General features: G+C 39.3%; 1 protein-coding gene across 1 annotated transcript in view; it reads right to left on the reverse strand.

The window, feature by feature from the left end:
* Positions 1 to 3668: 3668 nt before the first annotated feature.
* kif20ba (kinesin family member 20Ba) overlaps positions 3669 to 17602 on the reverse strand; it is an 83021-nt gene continuing 69087 nt past the window's right edge. The window contains exons 32-35 of the mRNA XM_084736075.1: positions 13687 to 13761; positions 10490 to 10607; positions 6399 to 6553; positions 3669 to 4296 (exon numbers count right to left, since the gene is read on the reverse strand). Coding sequence (XP_084592201.1) covers positions 4216 to 4296; positions 6399 to 6553; positions 10490 to 10607; positions 13687 to 13761 — 429 coding nt within the window. The 3' untranslated portion in view covers positions 3669 to 4215. The remainder of the gene's footprint in view (positions 4297 to 6398; positions 6554 to 10489; positions 10608 to 13686; positions 13762 to 17602) is intronic.

A 17602-nucleotide genomic window follows, 5' to 3' on the forward strand; every position in this document is an offset into this window, starting at 1 on the left:
GCAAGATAGTACAACTCTGTGTTTGCACTGGTAATTTTTCTGAAGAAAATTATGAATAAGCACCCCAAGTCTCCATCTGTGTCCTCTGCTTCATAATAGTTTCTTCTTTTCCTGGATTTGTTTCTTGTTGTAAACCACTGTAGCTCTAACCAAATTCTGTGTAAGAATATTGGAGTACTATGGTTGAGAAAATGCAGATAACCTGACACACCAGACGGTTTGTTACACAGAACCATCTGAGAAGTTGTTCTGGGATGTGTTTGGAAAGGGGCAGGCACTTTCAGGAAACACTTGGCAGGTGATTGGATGAACCATCTGTTTATCACATCTAACATAGGCTAACTTTAACCAATGAGATAAGTTGGGAGAAGAGTGAAAACATCTTTTCCATGGAGAAAAGCCTTCAGTGTCGTTCTCTGCTCTTCTTTCAATGAAGAAATACTCCAGTTCTGATATAACTGATGCTATCACAGTTAGCTATCTACGCTAACCTCCTCAGGAGCCGCCATTGTTTATTTGAGACAATTCCATGGATGCTTCTCACTGCTGCACCTAAAACCACACTTGTAGCTGCTAGCAGTCCCTCCTAAGATGCTGATTGGCTGCATCACTTTTGGTGCAGACACAGATGGGTAGCTTTAAGTCTGGCAAGAGCTTCTCTCATGAATCCAGCTGCCTCACAAGGTAAAAAGCAGAAAGGCCAAAACAATAATTGATTCCAACTCCAGAATCTTTCAATTTAAGATATTCTGCAAAATTACTGCCACTAACATGTTTAACATGGAACAATCATGTAGATTCTGTAATGAGGAAGACCAGCAATTTTCTGGACCAACATCCAAATCTGGCCACTTGACATTCACTTTAAATTTACACCTTAAAATTTTATAAAGGGAGTTCTGGACAAAGACCGTCTGCAACTGTACTAATTTTATTTATTTTTTCTTAAAAAAGCAGCTAGGCCTTTTATTTGGTGCCTTAAATAAGTTTTCCTGCTGATCCCATCTGCAGCAGTACAATGCAGAGAGTCAGGACTTCTGTCTACTAGCAGAACATCAGATCACCCTTCTTCAAATAACCTTAATTACCCCTTGAATAAGTCCACCAACACTCCTCTTTCTTGGTCTAGAGACTTTCTATGAACACATTTCAGTAGTTCTTTACTTGTGCCCACACAGCACAGCATCTCGGGAACAGTCCGCCTCCAACACGAGCCACCTGGGGGGCTCGCTGTCAATAAGCTTTAAAGCTCCTTTTTTCCCCCACCTCGACTCTGAAAGTGCAATCATCAAAACTGCTTCCTGAAGCCTGACTACCTGAATGTTGAGTTATGTCTGTCTGTGATTGATATACGGCCTAATCGCTGAAACGCTGTGTGAGTCATTAGTGTTGAGAACAGGCTTTCAGAGTGAAGGAGTCCTGCAGAGGCTCGCCTGCTTTACAGAAGCTAAAACTTTTAAACAATGTGGCTCATGAACCAAAAACTGTGTGCTGAAGGAAATTAAAGGTCAGGTAAATGATAGTGCACACACATTACAAGAGGAACTGCTAATTATTTTCATGATCAATTATTCTGATATTTAGGATATAAAGTAGTTGTGTAGTAGTGGTAGTCATGTCTTTAAAGGGATAGTTCACCTCAAACAAAAATATACACTGGATTTTCCGCCTGGCCTGTAGTGCTATTGATCCATCTGGATTTTTTTGGTGAGGTGCAGAGCTTTGAAGATATCAGCTACAGAGATGTCTGCCTTCTCTGTTGGCTCCTGTTCTTACATGAAACTGCTCACAACAAGGTGTGTGGATTGTCTTGAGTAAACGGGTCAGGATTTTTTGGAAAAGAGACACTGGGTTTGAATTTTTCAAATGTAATCTTTTGAGCACCACGAGCCGAGTGACATTTCGTCCCATTATATTGGAGAGAAGGCAGACGTCTTTACTGCTGATATCTCCAAAACTCTGAAACTCACACCAGAATGATCAAAACTGATAAACAGCACTAGAGGGCAGAGGAAAAGTATGTTTTTTGAGTGTGAATTTTCTTCAACCAGCTGTAAAAAAAAAAAAAAAAATCCAAAGAAAAACAGCAATTATCATATTTGAGAGGTAAATGTTTTATGACTGATATGACCTACAGAACGTAGGTATGAAAAAGGAGAATAAACATGTTGGTATGACAGTAAGTGTGTAATACGTTTTACAAACAGGGTGAAAACATAGAAAAGTGCACAATTTCAGAAAAGAAACTTCAGGAAAGAAACAGAAAAGTTTTGTCAGGCAGCTTGAACAAAATGTACAAAAGAAAAATTACTCAGCAGTCCTTTGTCAGAATACTGTGACCTATAGAGAGCTCAGCAGCCACTCGTCAGTCAGTCAGAGACAAAACACTGAAGCACAAGACTGCATGAAGATGTCTGAGTAACAAGTCCACAGCAGAACCACTGGTGATTATACCCCGCATTATCCAGCCTTAGTGTCACGTTTTGTTCCTTTTCTTAAATTTGTTCGAGGAGACAGATAAAGTGCAGTGGGAGTTTACTGAGTACATCTGACTAATCTGAACTTTTTCACATGTGGTGTGGAAAAAAAACAAAAGAAGTTGCTTAGAACAACGTGAGACATGTTCCACGCTCTGTTAGCAGCTTTGTTGAGATCACTTTTAGAAAATAAATCGGAAAGCTGGCAGTTCACTAGAAAAGATGTTTCCGTCCCTGCCTTTTATAAAACAGGATGACATTACAGAGGGTTGAAAAATGTCAGTGTTTCTTTTTTTCTAACTCGTACATTGTCAACTGTTGCAGCTTACTCGTAAAACAAAAATACACAAATAAGACAAAAAAAATACCAACCAAACTCCAGCACAGTCCAGGCATTTCAAGAAAAATTGCACTTCAAAGTAGAAAAAGTCTATAAAGTGTCCTGAAAAGATATACAAATGTAGAGTGCTTACTATTTCAAATGTATGCAGTGACTCGGGAGTTATTTGATCATAAATGTGAAAAAAAGAAAAAAAAAAAATCAAAAACAAAGCATCAGTCAAACGTAAAAAAAAAGTGAGAAAAAAGTTATCTTTATACTATCAAAAAAATAATAAACTTATATAACCAGGTCAGCATTTTGGGAAACATTTTGATTTTCTCTCTTGTAAATAGTTCAGGCCTTAAACAGCAGACATGTTTTTTTGTTGTTTGTATGTTAATCATATTTCTCAAACTTGTATCCAGCTGAAACAAGCTTTCACATCAACAACAGAATTAATCTTACATTGAAGCTTTAAATTTTTTAGACTGAGGACGGTTTTTCTGATGTTTTGCTCCCAACATGAACACATCTGTCCAATCAACCTGCACATTGTTGACGACATCACAGCCAAAACATCCAACATGGCGGGACGCTAGTTTCACAGAACTTTGTTTTATGTTATAGAATGGGGAATAAAATCTACAGAGAAAGATTTCAGAGACAACGTGTGGTGAGGAAGAATGAAGGTCGATGGTCAGCCTGCTTAAAACCTCTTTGTCTAAACCTCCAACCAGGCGACACCGCTCCTCTCAAAGAATATGAACCAAAAGTGCACCGTGCACAACTGGAACTGCAGCTCCTCTGCTTACTCAAACTTGGTGCCATTCTGAAATACATCCTGAACTGAGCAGTGAAACTCTCCATGCTCTCCTCTACTTTTCAATATTGGATGTTCCTGAGTGTGTCATTTTTTTATTCTTTTTCTTCAATTTGTAGAACCTTAATAATTTCTTCACAAAATCGTGTTGTGCTCAATGTGGGAAATAGTGTGGCAGGTTGAAGGTCGCCCCTAAAAATATTTGCAATTTTGTGCTATTTGCTCATGTTGCTGTGTGAAGGCCTTTAGAGGACTAGATTGATACAGCCTGTGCACTAAATCAGTCATTAATGGTGACAGTGTTAAAGTATTAATTTAACTGCTGACTCGCCCTGTAACTAGCTGTATATTAGTGACTTTATTCTACTCTAAAAAACAATTTAAGGGAATTAAATAGTGAGGATTTCATATTAAATAAGATTTCTTAGAAGGCACTTTTCTGTGTTTTGGGACTTTACAGCCACCATGACAGAAAAATGTTCTGTGCCTGTGAGCATCTAAATGCTCCCTTCATTTCTTAAGACAAAGTTAAACAAAAAAAAAAAAATAAGACATACAGTCCTACATAAAGATGTACAGTACTATATAAAGGCTGATTATTTAGCCATCCTGGTGCGCAGGCGTCTCTTAATGATCTGGTGGTCACTCTCTTTCTCCTCTGGCTCTCTGCTGATGATCTAAAACAAGAACAGAAAGAACACATTGTTAAAAAATGTGTATTTATGTTCTACTGTAGGGTTGTAATTATGCAGAATCTGTCGGCAAGGGACAAGATTTAGCTATCTGAAGTCCTCTGGTCCTTTCTCATCTGTTTATTGGCCATGTAGTATTGACCAATCACACTTGAGCGGGCTTTGGTGGCATGCAGAACTGAAAAGCAAATGAGGGGGAATGTATTGGCTATCATCTGATGATGATTTAGCTTATTTAAAACTTATCTGCATTCATATGCAGACATGTATTTATACAGAGGAAGCCTTGGCCTGGATATCTGTCACCTGGAAATCTCTCCTGGCTGCACCAAACGCCCCGAAACACTGGCCGCTACTCCCAGAGGCTAAATTACTGTCAGACGATAGCCGATGAGTTCTGAGACTGGAGGGTCAGACACCCAGTAGTCTGCAGTCTCTCAGTTCGTTTTGAATTTCCAAGGGTGTCATCGGTGGGTTATCAATTTTAAATTTAGTTTTAGTCTTAGTCGCTTGTTTGTAGTTAGTTAAAGAGAAATTTTGGTCTGTCGTTTTAGTCAAGGTTCAGTCAGTGGAACTCAGTTTTCATTTTAGTCATGAACTTCTCAGACAGGTTCATGATATTGTAATGGGTTCTGCTGAAGGACATTTCTGCTGGCTGTAAATATTCTACTGAGAAGTGACCACACTGAACAGTGTTTGGTCATCTAAGCTGAAAATTCTTTCATGTCATATAAATATGAATACATAAAGGTCCGTCTACACCAAGGACTTTAAGTATAAAAAATACAGCTCTAAAACCATTCAAACTCAAGTGGATGGAGGAATCAACATGACAGCTATAAAGCTGCAGTCTGGACTTCGTCATCCACTTGAGTATTTTTCATACTTATTACACAGTTATAGTCCTTAGCAGTAGAAATCTTTTTGATTCTTGATTTGATTCTTGATAGATTTTATAGAAAAGGGGGCTCAAGTTTCAGCCTCTTGCTCCAGTGTCCCTGAAATACAAGATGAAGCCTAAATAAAGTGGTCCTCAGGCTTTTTATTTAAAAAAGTTAACTTCATTAATTAATACATACAGTCTCCTGTGTGTATGAGAATATGAAGGGGAGGTGGAGAGCTCTGCTGTGTTATTGTCATTGTCTCTACAGTGGAGAGCAGCCTCTCTGCTGCTTCGTCAGCTCTGAGGAGAGATCTCGCGGTCCAACATGCAGAGTGGGTACAGAGTTTTGGAGATGAACAGACTGAGCAGACAGTGATTTTCTTCACCACAGAGCTGGTTTAAGTTGTTTAGTCCTGCAGTCAGCCACTCCCGTTTGTTTCAGCCGATCGCTACAGCCAGACTCTTTTCACATCTAACTTGGTGAATTAGGAATTTAGTTCAACCCAAACAGAACCTGAGATTGTTGGAACAGTGGAAAGACGAAAAGATGGTTTGAGTGATTTTTACTTTTTTCCCCCCAGTTGGGTTAATGAGCCACTTAAGCTCATCTTAGTTCAGTAAAAGAGAGAAACTTTGCATCTGATGCTTGCATCTGTCTGTTTAATAAGGAAAAAAAAGGTATGAGAATGTTTCATTTCTTGACACTTGGTGAGTTTGTTTCGTTAATTGGACATAATGAAAGTATGTGATGTAGCAAACTTGCCTCACACACACGTCATCAGCTGGAGAAACGAATATGCCAACATCTGCCGGTTGATGGGCTGATAGTAGCCGGCTTGAAAATTTCAACTAATCCCCAACTCTATGAGAATATTTCCTTTACTTTTAATTTTGAGGGGATTTGTATGCTTTTAATCTGAAAGGACAGCTGAAGTGAGGACAGGAAAGGGGGAGAAAGAGCAGGGGAATGACCTGCAGAACAGATCTACAAGCAGGAGTCAAACCCATGGCTGCTGAGGAGGACTCAGCCTTGATACATGACACTCTACCAACTGAGCTACCAGGGTGCCCTGAATATTTCCTTTCTTGACACTCGTTGATCAAAGTTTTCTGTACTCTGTTTTAGATATGTTGTGTGAACCAAAAAGAAAAAGTATTGCGTAGTCTTGATGATGACCGCACGTGTTGGTATAAAGATACTTACTGGGTGTGAGGGCATGTCCATCGGGGAGGAGATTTCAGGTCTGTAGAGTTTCTTTTTGTTCTTCTTGGCTCTCAGACTGAGGGATGAAGAGGAGGAAGAGGAGGCTGCTGAGTCTGCATCACCCCGACCGCTCACCAGACTCATCATCTTCTTGGCTGCTGAGACAATTTTAGACAAGAGGAACATGCTGACTGGAGAGATGGATTTTTTAATTGATTAACTTAAAGTTGGTGAACCATTTTATATCATTAAATGTGCTCCATGTATCAATTTGACTATGAATGAATCATCTCAACTGTAGATTTATAGCATTTGTATAATTAACTAGGGCTGTGCAATTAACCCAATATTAATCTGGATCACGACTTTGGCTTCCCACAATTAAACGGACATGACTGACTGAGATATTGACGTTTAAAATGTGCGCTACGCTCGCAGGAAACTAAATGCTGCAGATCAAATCAACAACAGACAGCCACCCTGCAGTCGCACTGCAAGGAGAAGTTAGCTTTCAATGCTTTCTGTCAGAAAGCCTTTCATAATTAAGTTTAAAGGAAAAAATCATGGGACCTCATTTATAAAACAGACTTAGGATCAATTTTGATTTTAAGTCTGACAGAAAACCAACTGTACAGAGTTATTTATGATATCATACTTTGGTTTTGTTTGTCAATCTACTGTTTAGTCCACCAGATAAGATGCGTCTGGCTTCAATCACCTCGACCACCACCGTGACCTCAAGTTTGCTTTCCTCTTTTGGTTCATGGCTTTTCCAAATTAAACCCTCATTTGTGCTGCATTATATGAAGACAAGTCACTGATTTAAGGCAGGTGCAGTAAAACTAAAGTTAATTTGAGATTTAAAGATCACAGGTGTGTATGGTACATATGGGCTTCTTAGAACTTGGTCAAACAAGATTTTATGCTCAGTATCATTTATTAATTGGAGGTAAGCACACTGCTGGTCTGAGGATTAACATCAAGTATAAATCCAAGAACATTTTGTAAATGAGTCCCATTTCAAAATTCAGGGCAAGTGATAAGCAAGAACAAATCATATGCAAAGAGTGTACACAACTTACTTGTTCAACTACCTGAAAAAACACCACAAACTGCAGTCAGATGAATGCATGAAGGCCAAGAAGAATAACATCACATAATCTAACATCTAATCTGTACAGTGCACCATCAACCAAAAAGTTAAAGTAGACCCTGTTGATCTAACTTTAGGTAGAAAGTGTTGGTGTAACTTTGCAGGGCTGAAATCATTTCTGTTGAAGCATGAGTAACTTGATTACTAAAAATCTTCCATGCAAAGAATTTGCAGTGAGGCTTTGTTTAATCCACGTGTGCAGCACAGTAGTGGTGCAGTGGAACACAGTCTGATTGCAGATTCTATTTAAATTTATTGCAGCTCCAGTTATACCTGCTTTCCCTCTGACACACAGCTACTGCTTCTGGCAGGAAACTGAGCAAGACAAAAGCTTGTAGTATTATTATACTGTATAGTGTATAATTATTGTATGTATTACAGTATACTATCATCAGGGTTTAACATTATAATCTTTTTCTTTTGCCCAGTCAGCCCTGAAGTCACGGTTATCAAATAACAAGAAAATAAAATTAATTGTCATGTTTAATCTCAGCCTCAACGTCTATACAAGGTCAGAAAATAGTGAAAAATGTCCATTCCAGTTTTTGTCTCAATTTGTCAGTTCAAACCAGACATTCAGTTTAATATGATAATAGATGAAGAAAAGTGGTAAATCTCCTTATCTGAGAGGCTGAAAACACACTATTTTCTGCCATTTTGCATGAAAAATTATTGGTTATTGAAATATTTTAATAATTGAATTCTTTTTTACCACGTGCCTTGTCAGACAATTAGGCAATCCTTACTATTGAGCCCTGATAATATAGTACAGTATTAGTAGTATACTGTATTATATAATGTTTTTTTTTTACTATTATAAAAAGGGAACTGGTTAGTTGTTCATTTTGAGTGATTTATTTTCTTTTTTGTTTAGTAAAGCAAAAGTATTCCTCATCCGATTACTTGGATTAACCGATGGAAAATAACTGGTCACAATAATAATCAGTAGATCACATGATTACTAAAATAATCCATTGCTGCCACCCTACAATTTTATTTAGATTTTGCTTCTAGAAGATGCACAATGAATAAGGACCAGTCTTATTTTGTTTACACAGTTTCTCTGCGAATTTAAACGCGAAAGTACAATGAAAATATTTTGTCCCTAAAATCAATGAATAATCACAACAATTGTGCTCAAGTAAACAAGTCATTGAGTAAACTGTGAGACTGATCCACAGACAACTTGCCAGCAGGATAAATTCATTGCTGTTTTAGGTCTTTTCAGGGAAATTGCTAACTCTAAAAATGTCAGTTTAGCCCTTTAATCAATGACACATTTTTCCTAAAGCTGTAGAGCCGACATCATCATGGCTGTAATTTACTGTTCAGGTTAAAAAAAAAGAAAAGGGAACAATCATAGAAGACTGCAGGGTACAGGAAAGAAAGGAGGATAGGAGGGAGAGAAAAATATGGGACAGGGAGGAGGGGAAAGGAAAAGATATGGGTGATAAAAGGGATGGAGGAGGGAAAGGACAGTGGAGGGAGAGAAGGAATGAGTGATGGAGAGAAAAAAATGGAAGAATGAGGTTGTTGACGGAAGTAAAATAACAAAGATAAAAGAGGCATGAAGGTGAGAGATGAAGGATGGAGGGGTGGGAGGAGGAACCAGAGAAGAGGAGGAGAGATGGAGGGAGGGAGAATCAGATGGCGGCAGACGACAGCACCCTTGCGTTGGAACCCCGGGGCGACAATTAATTGACCGAGCGAAACTGCAGGTCCCCAAGGATAAAAAACACAGAGATGGCTCCAGTTGAGTCCAATATGTTCACTGTCTTAACTTCCTCCTCTAAGCCATCATTAGTGTCCCAGACTCGCTGCCCTTGCCTGGTTGCTTTGTCAAACCTGCGTTATCCCCCACCAAATGACTCTGGCAGGACCTCAGAGGTTTGTCCTTGTGAGTCCTACGTTGTGTTTCTGCAAACAGGTTTTCAACTGTGAAATTTAAAAAATCCTGAAAAACCCATCTGGATCATGCAATTGCCTCCCAGACACTATCAGTGAATGACTGGACGTGAATGAACAAAATGCATCAAAATGCAGCAGGGAGGATATACTGTGTATATATGAAAGCCTTGGTGCGTTTATGAATGTGTGTGTGGGCTGGCTGGCCATGAAAACCAGAGCAAAGTAACCTTGGTGTTTTTGATCATGATTGGAATATTGAAGCCCGTTTTAAATACCACCAAACTGATTTTTAGTATCTCTCAAATATTGCATCAGTAAAGCAATTTCTGTAAAGGGCAGATTCTGACGGACTGATGCAGACTTTCATCATTAATAGGCTTGATTACCGCACTGCTCACAGTTGTGCCCCCCCCCCCCAAGACACCTTTAGATAAATCGCAGATTGTTTAAAATGCAGCAGCTCAAGTGCTCACAGAGATGAAAAGGGCAGCGTGCACCACACTTGTTTTAATGTCACTTTAATTGGTCACCTGTTGGTTTAAAAATACATTCCCAATCCCAAAAAAGTTGGGACCTTGCATAAAAAACTTGAATGAAAAAACAACTTAGCTAGTATTTACCATTATGAAAATTAAATTGTTTTGTTTCTATTTACATATTTAAGGAACTTAAACTGTTAATGGTCAATATATTATTCATTGTCAAGTAAAAAAGTTACCTTGGCAATGAAAAACACTATTCTTTAATGTTGTCAACCTTTAGGCTCTTTAGGCTCTGGTACCATTTTAAAAGTAGCGTTTTTGCACCACAACCCAAACAATGCCAAAACTCTCAGCCCTCCCTGGATGATAATAATAATAATAATAATAATTCATTATACTTATATAGTGCTTTTCAAAATACAAAAAAAGATGTATCATTTTGCTGCTTCATCATATTCAGCCTCGTCGCTCTCATAATTCCTTTAGACATGTAACCAGTCATCAACCACCATCTCCCACAGTGAGGAGTCACACACTGACACACTAACCTTTAGTGCCGAGCAGCGTAGGGGAGCTCTGCAGGAAGTCTCCGATCTTCTGCAGCGTTCCTTCCTTTCTGCTGCGAAGGCTGCTCTGGGAGTCATGGCGACCCGCCGGGGAAGAGACCTGATCAGAGATGACAGTGCACCATGGTTAGTCTGTCAGCGTGTACAGTGTAAATGTAGTCAGGAAAAAACTGGTTTATAGCACAAACACTCTGACATATACAATGTAACCTGTGTTTTCCCAGAAGTTACAGCAACAGCTGGAAGGAAACACCCCGTTACCTTGAATAAATTACAGATTTCTCTAGGTTTGAACAATGGGCCTCATGCATGATTGTTTTCTTACTTTTCTCTTACATCTGTTCTTTAATAAGGCTGTGTGGGATTAATGAAACGTGCACCGACTGCCAAGTCTGTTCTTATCCACGTAAGCATGGTGGTGAATCACATTTGATCCTAAATAAGATGCATGTGCCACAAAGTTTTTATAGTGTGGGGAAACATCCCATTAAATCCATAGAAGGGCAACAGACGTGTGTCTAAACCAAAAACCAACAAGCCACTGACATTTGACAGGTGACATTAAACTCAGAAAAAAGAATAACAGAAAGGAAAAGGAAATAAAATGCCACAGCAAAAAATGGATGGAAATGGATGAGTGCATTGGAGCATCACTGGAGAAGTTTTTCTGCCAGGGTGCAGCAGGTGCAGCGAGGCTGAGCGCTGCCTCACTCTGCTGGCCAGCGGGCCACCATGTTCAAGATTCTGCACGTCACATCTTATTTAGATGTTTATTGAATGGATTTTTACCTTTTGAGGAAGAGCGACAGATGTGGAAATGGTGCCTTCATACACACACGAGTACAATGGATTTATCTGGTCTGCTGAGCAGTGCTACATGTAAACTGAATCAACTGCAGTGTCAACTGAAGAACTTGAGGAAGCACAAAGCTCGTCTGTGTGTGTGTGGCCATTTAGGAGTAATCCAGCCTTAATACAGGTTGAACAGTGGACTGTGACATGTCAGACCTGTCATCAAACTCTCTCTAGAAAGCCAGGAAACACTGCAGTGAGGTGGATGAGATGGTTTTGTCTCTGATCTAAGGCTCCAGAATGGCACATGGGTTTTGAAGAATCAGTCTCACTGACCTACCGTAATTTCCGGACTATAAGCCGCGACTTTTGTCACACGCTTTCAACCCTGCGGCTTATGTAATGATGCGGCTAATTTATGCATTTTTTCTAACGGCCGCCAGGGGCGCTCGAGCAGAAAAGGTAAGAGTGAGACAGGTGGAATATATGTGTCGAGGAAGACGCAAGTTTAATGTAACTTCGCTGTGCTACCGTGTTGCTGCTATGTTACTGCCGCGTCTCAGTGACTTTTACCGGTATGTTTTTTTAACCAGCCCTTTTAGTGCTGTGTTACTACCGTATTGCTGCTGTGTTACTGCCGCGTCACAGGCACTGTTTGGAAAGAAAAGCTAAGGTATATTATTAAAACTTTGAAAACTCTTTCTGTGTACCGTCTTTCTTTGTAAATATCTCATGTTTCAATGTGGGCACATGCGGCTTATAGACAGGTGCGGCTTATGTATGTACAAAATGGTTTTTCCTTTAAAAATGTACTGGATGAGGCTTATAATCAGGTGCGCTGTATAGTCCAGAAATTACGGTAATCATCTTGCAAACATGTAAAATTAAGAAATGGATAAATATTTACATCACAGTTTTGTAAAGTAGGTTAAAACTGCTTTTTCTTCATGGCATTTCATGATAAAAAGAACAAGTTGGCTTTTGTGTGTACTGGCTCACAGTACGAGTCAAATGTTTGAGCACATTTCTTCATTTACTGTTTTTTCTTTATTTTTTATTTTTTTCTACATTGTAGATGGAGACAAAACTATGAAATATATTATGTAACAAGCAACAAATGTGATAAGCAGACTACACAACAATGTCATTAAAACTTTGATTGCAAGTACAGAAGACAGTGTACGAGAGCCTTTTTGCTTTTTATTGTGGACCCATGGTCTTCTCCTGCACAACAGTCGACCTGGAAGTATGCAAAAGTTTTTTGCTCTCTGATATTTTTAGATTTTTGCCACATTTTGCATTAATGACAGGTCTGCACACTTTTGCAATAATAAAAGAATTAAAAAAAAAAAACGCTGAATGAGAAGTGTTTTCAAACTTTTGACTGGTACATCTAGGGAACAGGAAGTACAACAGTATTGATGATATCTGTGTTTACGAACAATTCATGCATGAGGCCCATTGTTGGAAACATTTGGGATAATGTCAGTACAGTAACTCAGCAAAATATTTATTTACATAACATAAGTCTAGCATTTTTAGACATTTTAAAGGGATGGTTCACCCAAAATGTTCTTTATGTTTGAAAACTGGTCACTATTCACTTCCATTGTTTGGAGATTCTACAACACTTTATTTCTGTGAAACTCCAGCAGTGTTTTGTGGACTAAAAAAACTAAACCTGACCTTTAATCGACATGGGGGTGAGTAGAAAATGACTGAATTTTCATTTTTGAGTGATCTATCCCTTTAACCAACTTATTATCCAAACCACTGACCATTAAATGAAATCTAAGATGAATGAAATTTCTCTAAACTGTCCTTTATAAACATCTACCAGTTTTTAGACAACTACTTTTTGGCAGGGCTGAACAGTTAATTGCATTATTGTTGAAACTGCAATACAGCCAAGTGCAACATTCAAATCACAAAACCAAACTGCAATTTTTTGAAGAAGGAAAAATGTGCGATAAAATTTCAGTCAAAATAATTGCAATATGAATTACTTTATCATATCATGGAGCCCTACTTATTGGTTCAATTTTGGAGCAACCGTATATCTAATAGTGCCGAGTATCAGTACTCGATATTTTGCAATGAAAATCTCTATCATGAATCAGAATGACAGCCAAACAAAATACCTCATGCAAAATAAATGACCTCCTTATGCAAGAATATGTAAGAATATGACGACAGCAAGTTTGCAGTGACCTACTGCACAATCTATATTCTCCAAACACGGGTTTTGCTAAACTGAAGTGTTAAATTATTTATGTTAATACATGTATGATGCATCAGAGCACATGTTCATGGTTATGCATGTGTCTGCACGTCTGCTTGTGTTTGTCGTGTGTGTGTGCGCGCGTGCATTTCTGTCTGGTTATCACCTCCTCTTGGTGTGGGGTCAGCTTTGGCGTCAGCTTGGTCCTCGTGTTCCTTCTGTTCTCTGCCTCCACCTCGTCCTATCGACACACACACACACACACACACAGGGGAGGGGGACGCACAAAATGAAGACACACAAACAAGCAGAAACACACACAGAAGTGTTAAAACAGAGTGTACTGAGTCATCCGTACCAGAGGATTAGTAAGAGGCCGACGAGCAGAGAGGTTAGAAAGATGCAAGTAGCTAAAAACAACCACAAAACGTTTCATAATGACAGGACGCTGTGGACGAGATGGAGCCGTCATTAATGCAAGGTAGACGTCAGGAGAAAAACATTCAGACACTTTGTGCACCGGCCGCAGTCACAAGTCAATTCCACTTTTACCATTTTACCAGCCGGAATAATTTCCAAGGAGGGAAAACAAGCTCCAATTTAGGGTTATTTACCTGCCAGAGTGTCTGCAAGCGCTGACAAGCTCAAGTCCTACCAGTCAAAATATATTGTCCGGGTGCCTCAGAAACACCCAATTAATCCTCAGTTTTCCACTTTGAAAGAAGATTCTGATGTCAGTGACAAACACTGTTGTCAACCATGTGGAGAAAACCTTTCATTAAGAATGAACAAAGAAAACAAATATGAGTGTCCATGAGGTTTTCTTCAGTTCCTGCAAGGGACAATTTTGGAAGGAAGCTGCTGGCTTTCAGGAAGAAAGGAAATCTTTTTAGTTGGTTTAAAATATGTTATGTTTTTTTTCTTCCTTTTTATACCCCAGGCATGTCAGGGACAGCCAGCTCGCTTGCAGGTAGTTTTTTTTTCAAGTGAAGCTATGCTATTTGAGAGGTGATGAGTTAAATGACATGATGGTGATGGCATGAGGACATGGAGAATGACTGCATGAAATTTGTAAATTTGGGCCTTTCCATTTGTCACAAATATTTTCAAGTTTTCATAGGAGAAACCTTCAGCTCAGATAGTTCAAATGCTTCTTGCTCTGCTCTATTATTCCACCTATAACAGTGAGCATTAAAAAAACTGTATACTTCATTCACTTTGCAGCTATCAAAAAGTATAAAGAATGATTTGTTGAAAGGTTTGAGTTTTGTGTTTCAATGCAACACTTCACTGCAATGTATTGGTGAAGGACAATCTTTCTCTGACAAATGAAGCTTTTGATGGCACCCACTTTCACTTCAGTAAACCTCTAGTGTGGTTTCATTTAAGGCATAAACATTCTGCACCCTTATTATTATTCAACCTTCAGATTTCCTGGATGTTGCTGTGGGGCCTCAAACTGCATTAACTCAGTTTTCTTCTCTGCTTCACCCGGACTGACTATGTAAAGATGTAGCACAAAACTTTCCCCAATTTTTTTTTACACTACTATTCACGAAAAAAAAAAACAAAACAAAAAAAAACAGGCTTGCTAAACACAAGATTAAAATGAGTGTGGTTAAAACGTTGGCATCCTCCTTCTTTTTTAGGTTTCCAGTTAGTTTGTCTGGCTTTATACAGATTCCTGGATCAGATCACGAGTTTGACCAAACTAATTAATTGGCTTCTATAATATTGGTGGATCTGGTCTCTGATACCTCACTGTTTTTAATCGAGGGGAAATAACAGCCCAGGGGGTAACACTAATTAATCAGCCTTTTCACTCTCAAAACTATAGTTACTGTGTCTGCCATTAAGAATTCACTTTTCGTCTACCTCTAATCTGTTCATTTTAGTAGCTTGTCAAATTCAGAATCAAGAAATGCCATTCCTTTTTAGTGTTGATTGCCCATTTGACCCTTGTTGCACCTTTGGGCATACCCAGTGATATATATGACAGTCTCCCACCAAGAGTGTATTAGCCCCTTTTCTTTACACATGTGACTTAGTTTGACTCGGCTCGTCGGGGGTTTAAAATCTCCATTAAAACAGGGCTACCTGCTTGAAGGTGTGTCTTTAACTGTTGACACACTTGTCTTGAGTCGAGCAGCTGTAAAAAGGTGGATTAACACATTTCAGTTCACCTTATTTTGTTATTTAAAAGGGAAATCAGGAAATACTGGGTTTTCATTGACAGTAAGTTAACAAAACTTCTAGACAGCTGAAAGCAAACATGAAACACTAAAATAAATTAATAAAGAAAAGTACCAACGGGGGCGCAGCCAAGAAACTAAACTTCAAACCACAGACTTAGAAACTACATAAGTACTGAGAGCTGAACACACAGACTTTTAAAACTCTGGTCTCCAGCACACAAGTTGAGTCTTGTAAAACATGCCTGTTTGGAGGGAATAAGGGGTGTTGTCTAGACATTGCTGCAACCCGCTTGGAGACGGGTTGGGTGTACTTTGGCCATACTCTGGAGATGGTCCATCTTGGGTGCGACTTGGTGCATTACAACTGGTAATGGAAATGCACTGCAGCATGGTTGGATGTGGCACAGACAAAGGTGACAATGCACTAGCCCTGATTGTTAAAATGTTGGTAAGCTAGCGAGGGATCATGTCCATATTGCTACATTAGCAATTAGCCTACGTTAGGAATGGACAGCTTTCACCACGAGTGGCCAGTCAGCAGCACATATGTGATTCTATACAGGTCAAATATGTTCCACATGATAGCCATGTCATGCAGCAACACAGACAGTAACTTCGCAGCCACAGCAGTGCTGGTCACAGCCGCACACACTCAGACACATGCTTGCATGAAGGTGATGTTAGCAATAGATTGTAAAAACAGGATATAGAGAAGACAAACAGTCTACAAGGACTTTTCTAGCTCAGCTTCAGCTTTCATGCTAATGTTAGCCAGCAGCAGACTGCTGCTTACAGCCTGACACTTAAAATCTAACCTCCTGTCCTGACTGAAGAATAAACAACCTGTGCTGACACATCTCCCCAAACATTTGATCTTTTTCTTATCTGTTTCACTCAATGCAAAGCTTTAACACAACAACCTGGTGCACCATGTCTGTCTCCAGTTTGTTTACATCTGCTTTCACACAAGATCATATAAATGTGGTATAATGATATATGAGGTCTCACAAGATTGAGCCCAATCTGGTAACTTAATACAATCATATAATAAGGCCTGGCTGTAGCCTGGAGCACTTTTGGTCATTTCATAGTGACTTTTAATTTTAACATCCAATTTAGTTTTACATTAAAGAAACGTTAATGGAATCTGCCAGAATTGGAATTGGCAGGCCAGACCGTTAAAAAAAAAAAAAAAATCAGAATACACCAAGATAATTGTAATCGATGCATCTCTTGTCTACATGTTGCTTGATGAGCCCTGAATGAGGTCTTCCTTCTGCATCTTACCCAACAGTGGGAGTCAGCAGTGACCAAGACCACAACTGTCCATCTCAAACTGGGAGAGAAAAGCCTCAAAAATATGTAATAATTTTTACCAAAACAAATAAAGCCAACATGCTCAGAGATGTGATTGTCAGTATATTCTTGCATCAATTTCAGTCCAACAAATCCCTCGACATATTTAGGTACTCTAGCAAATGAAGCGATTCTGACTCATGACTAGTCCTTGGGGACGAGGCTGACCTGAGGAGGTGGCTCACGGGCCAGGCAGAGGAGTGGGCGTGGTGGGCGCCGTAAACATGCTCTACTTTAAAAAGCAGAGAAAAAAAGGTCAAAACGTGGAGTCATCAGTGACTCAGTGGATGTTTTAAAAATAATGTCAGGAAGCAGAGAAGAAGTAGCGATAGAAAATGTGAAGAAAGTGCATAATGGAGCTGGAGTGTGTGCATGTGTGACAGAGTGAGGAAGAAAGAGCTAGAAAGAAGTGCAAAGACACAGATGAGTAGTGATAAGTTACAGCGATAAACCGTAATTGGAGAGTGTGGAGAAAGTAAACAAGATGAAACGTGTGTGTGTGTGAGAGAGATGACATGATAGAGGGAGCGT

Source organism: Lutjanus erythropterus, chromosome 14 (genome assembly GCF_056507025.1).
Source record: "Lutjanus erythropterus isolate fLutEry1 chromosome 14, fLutEry1.hap2, whole genome shotgun sequence".
Taxonomy (NCBI): domain Eukaryota; kingdom Metazoa; phylum Chordata; class Actinopteri; order Lutjaniformes; family Lutjanidae; genus Lutjanus; species Lutjanus erythropterus.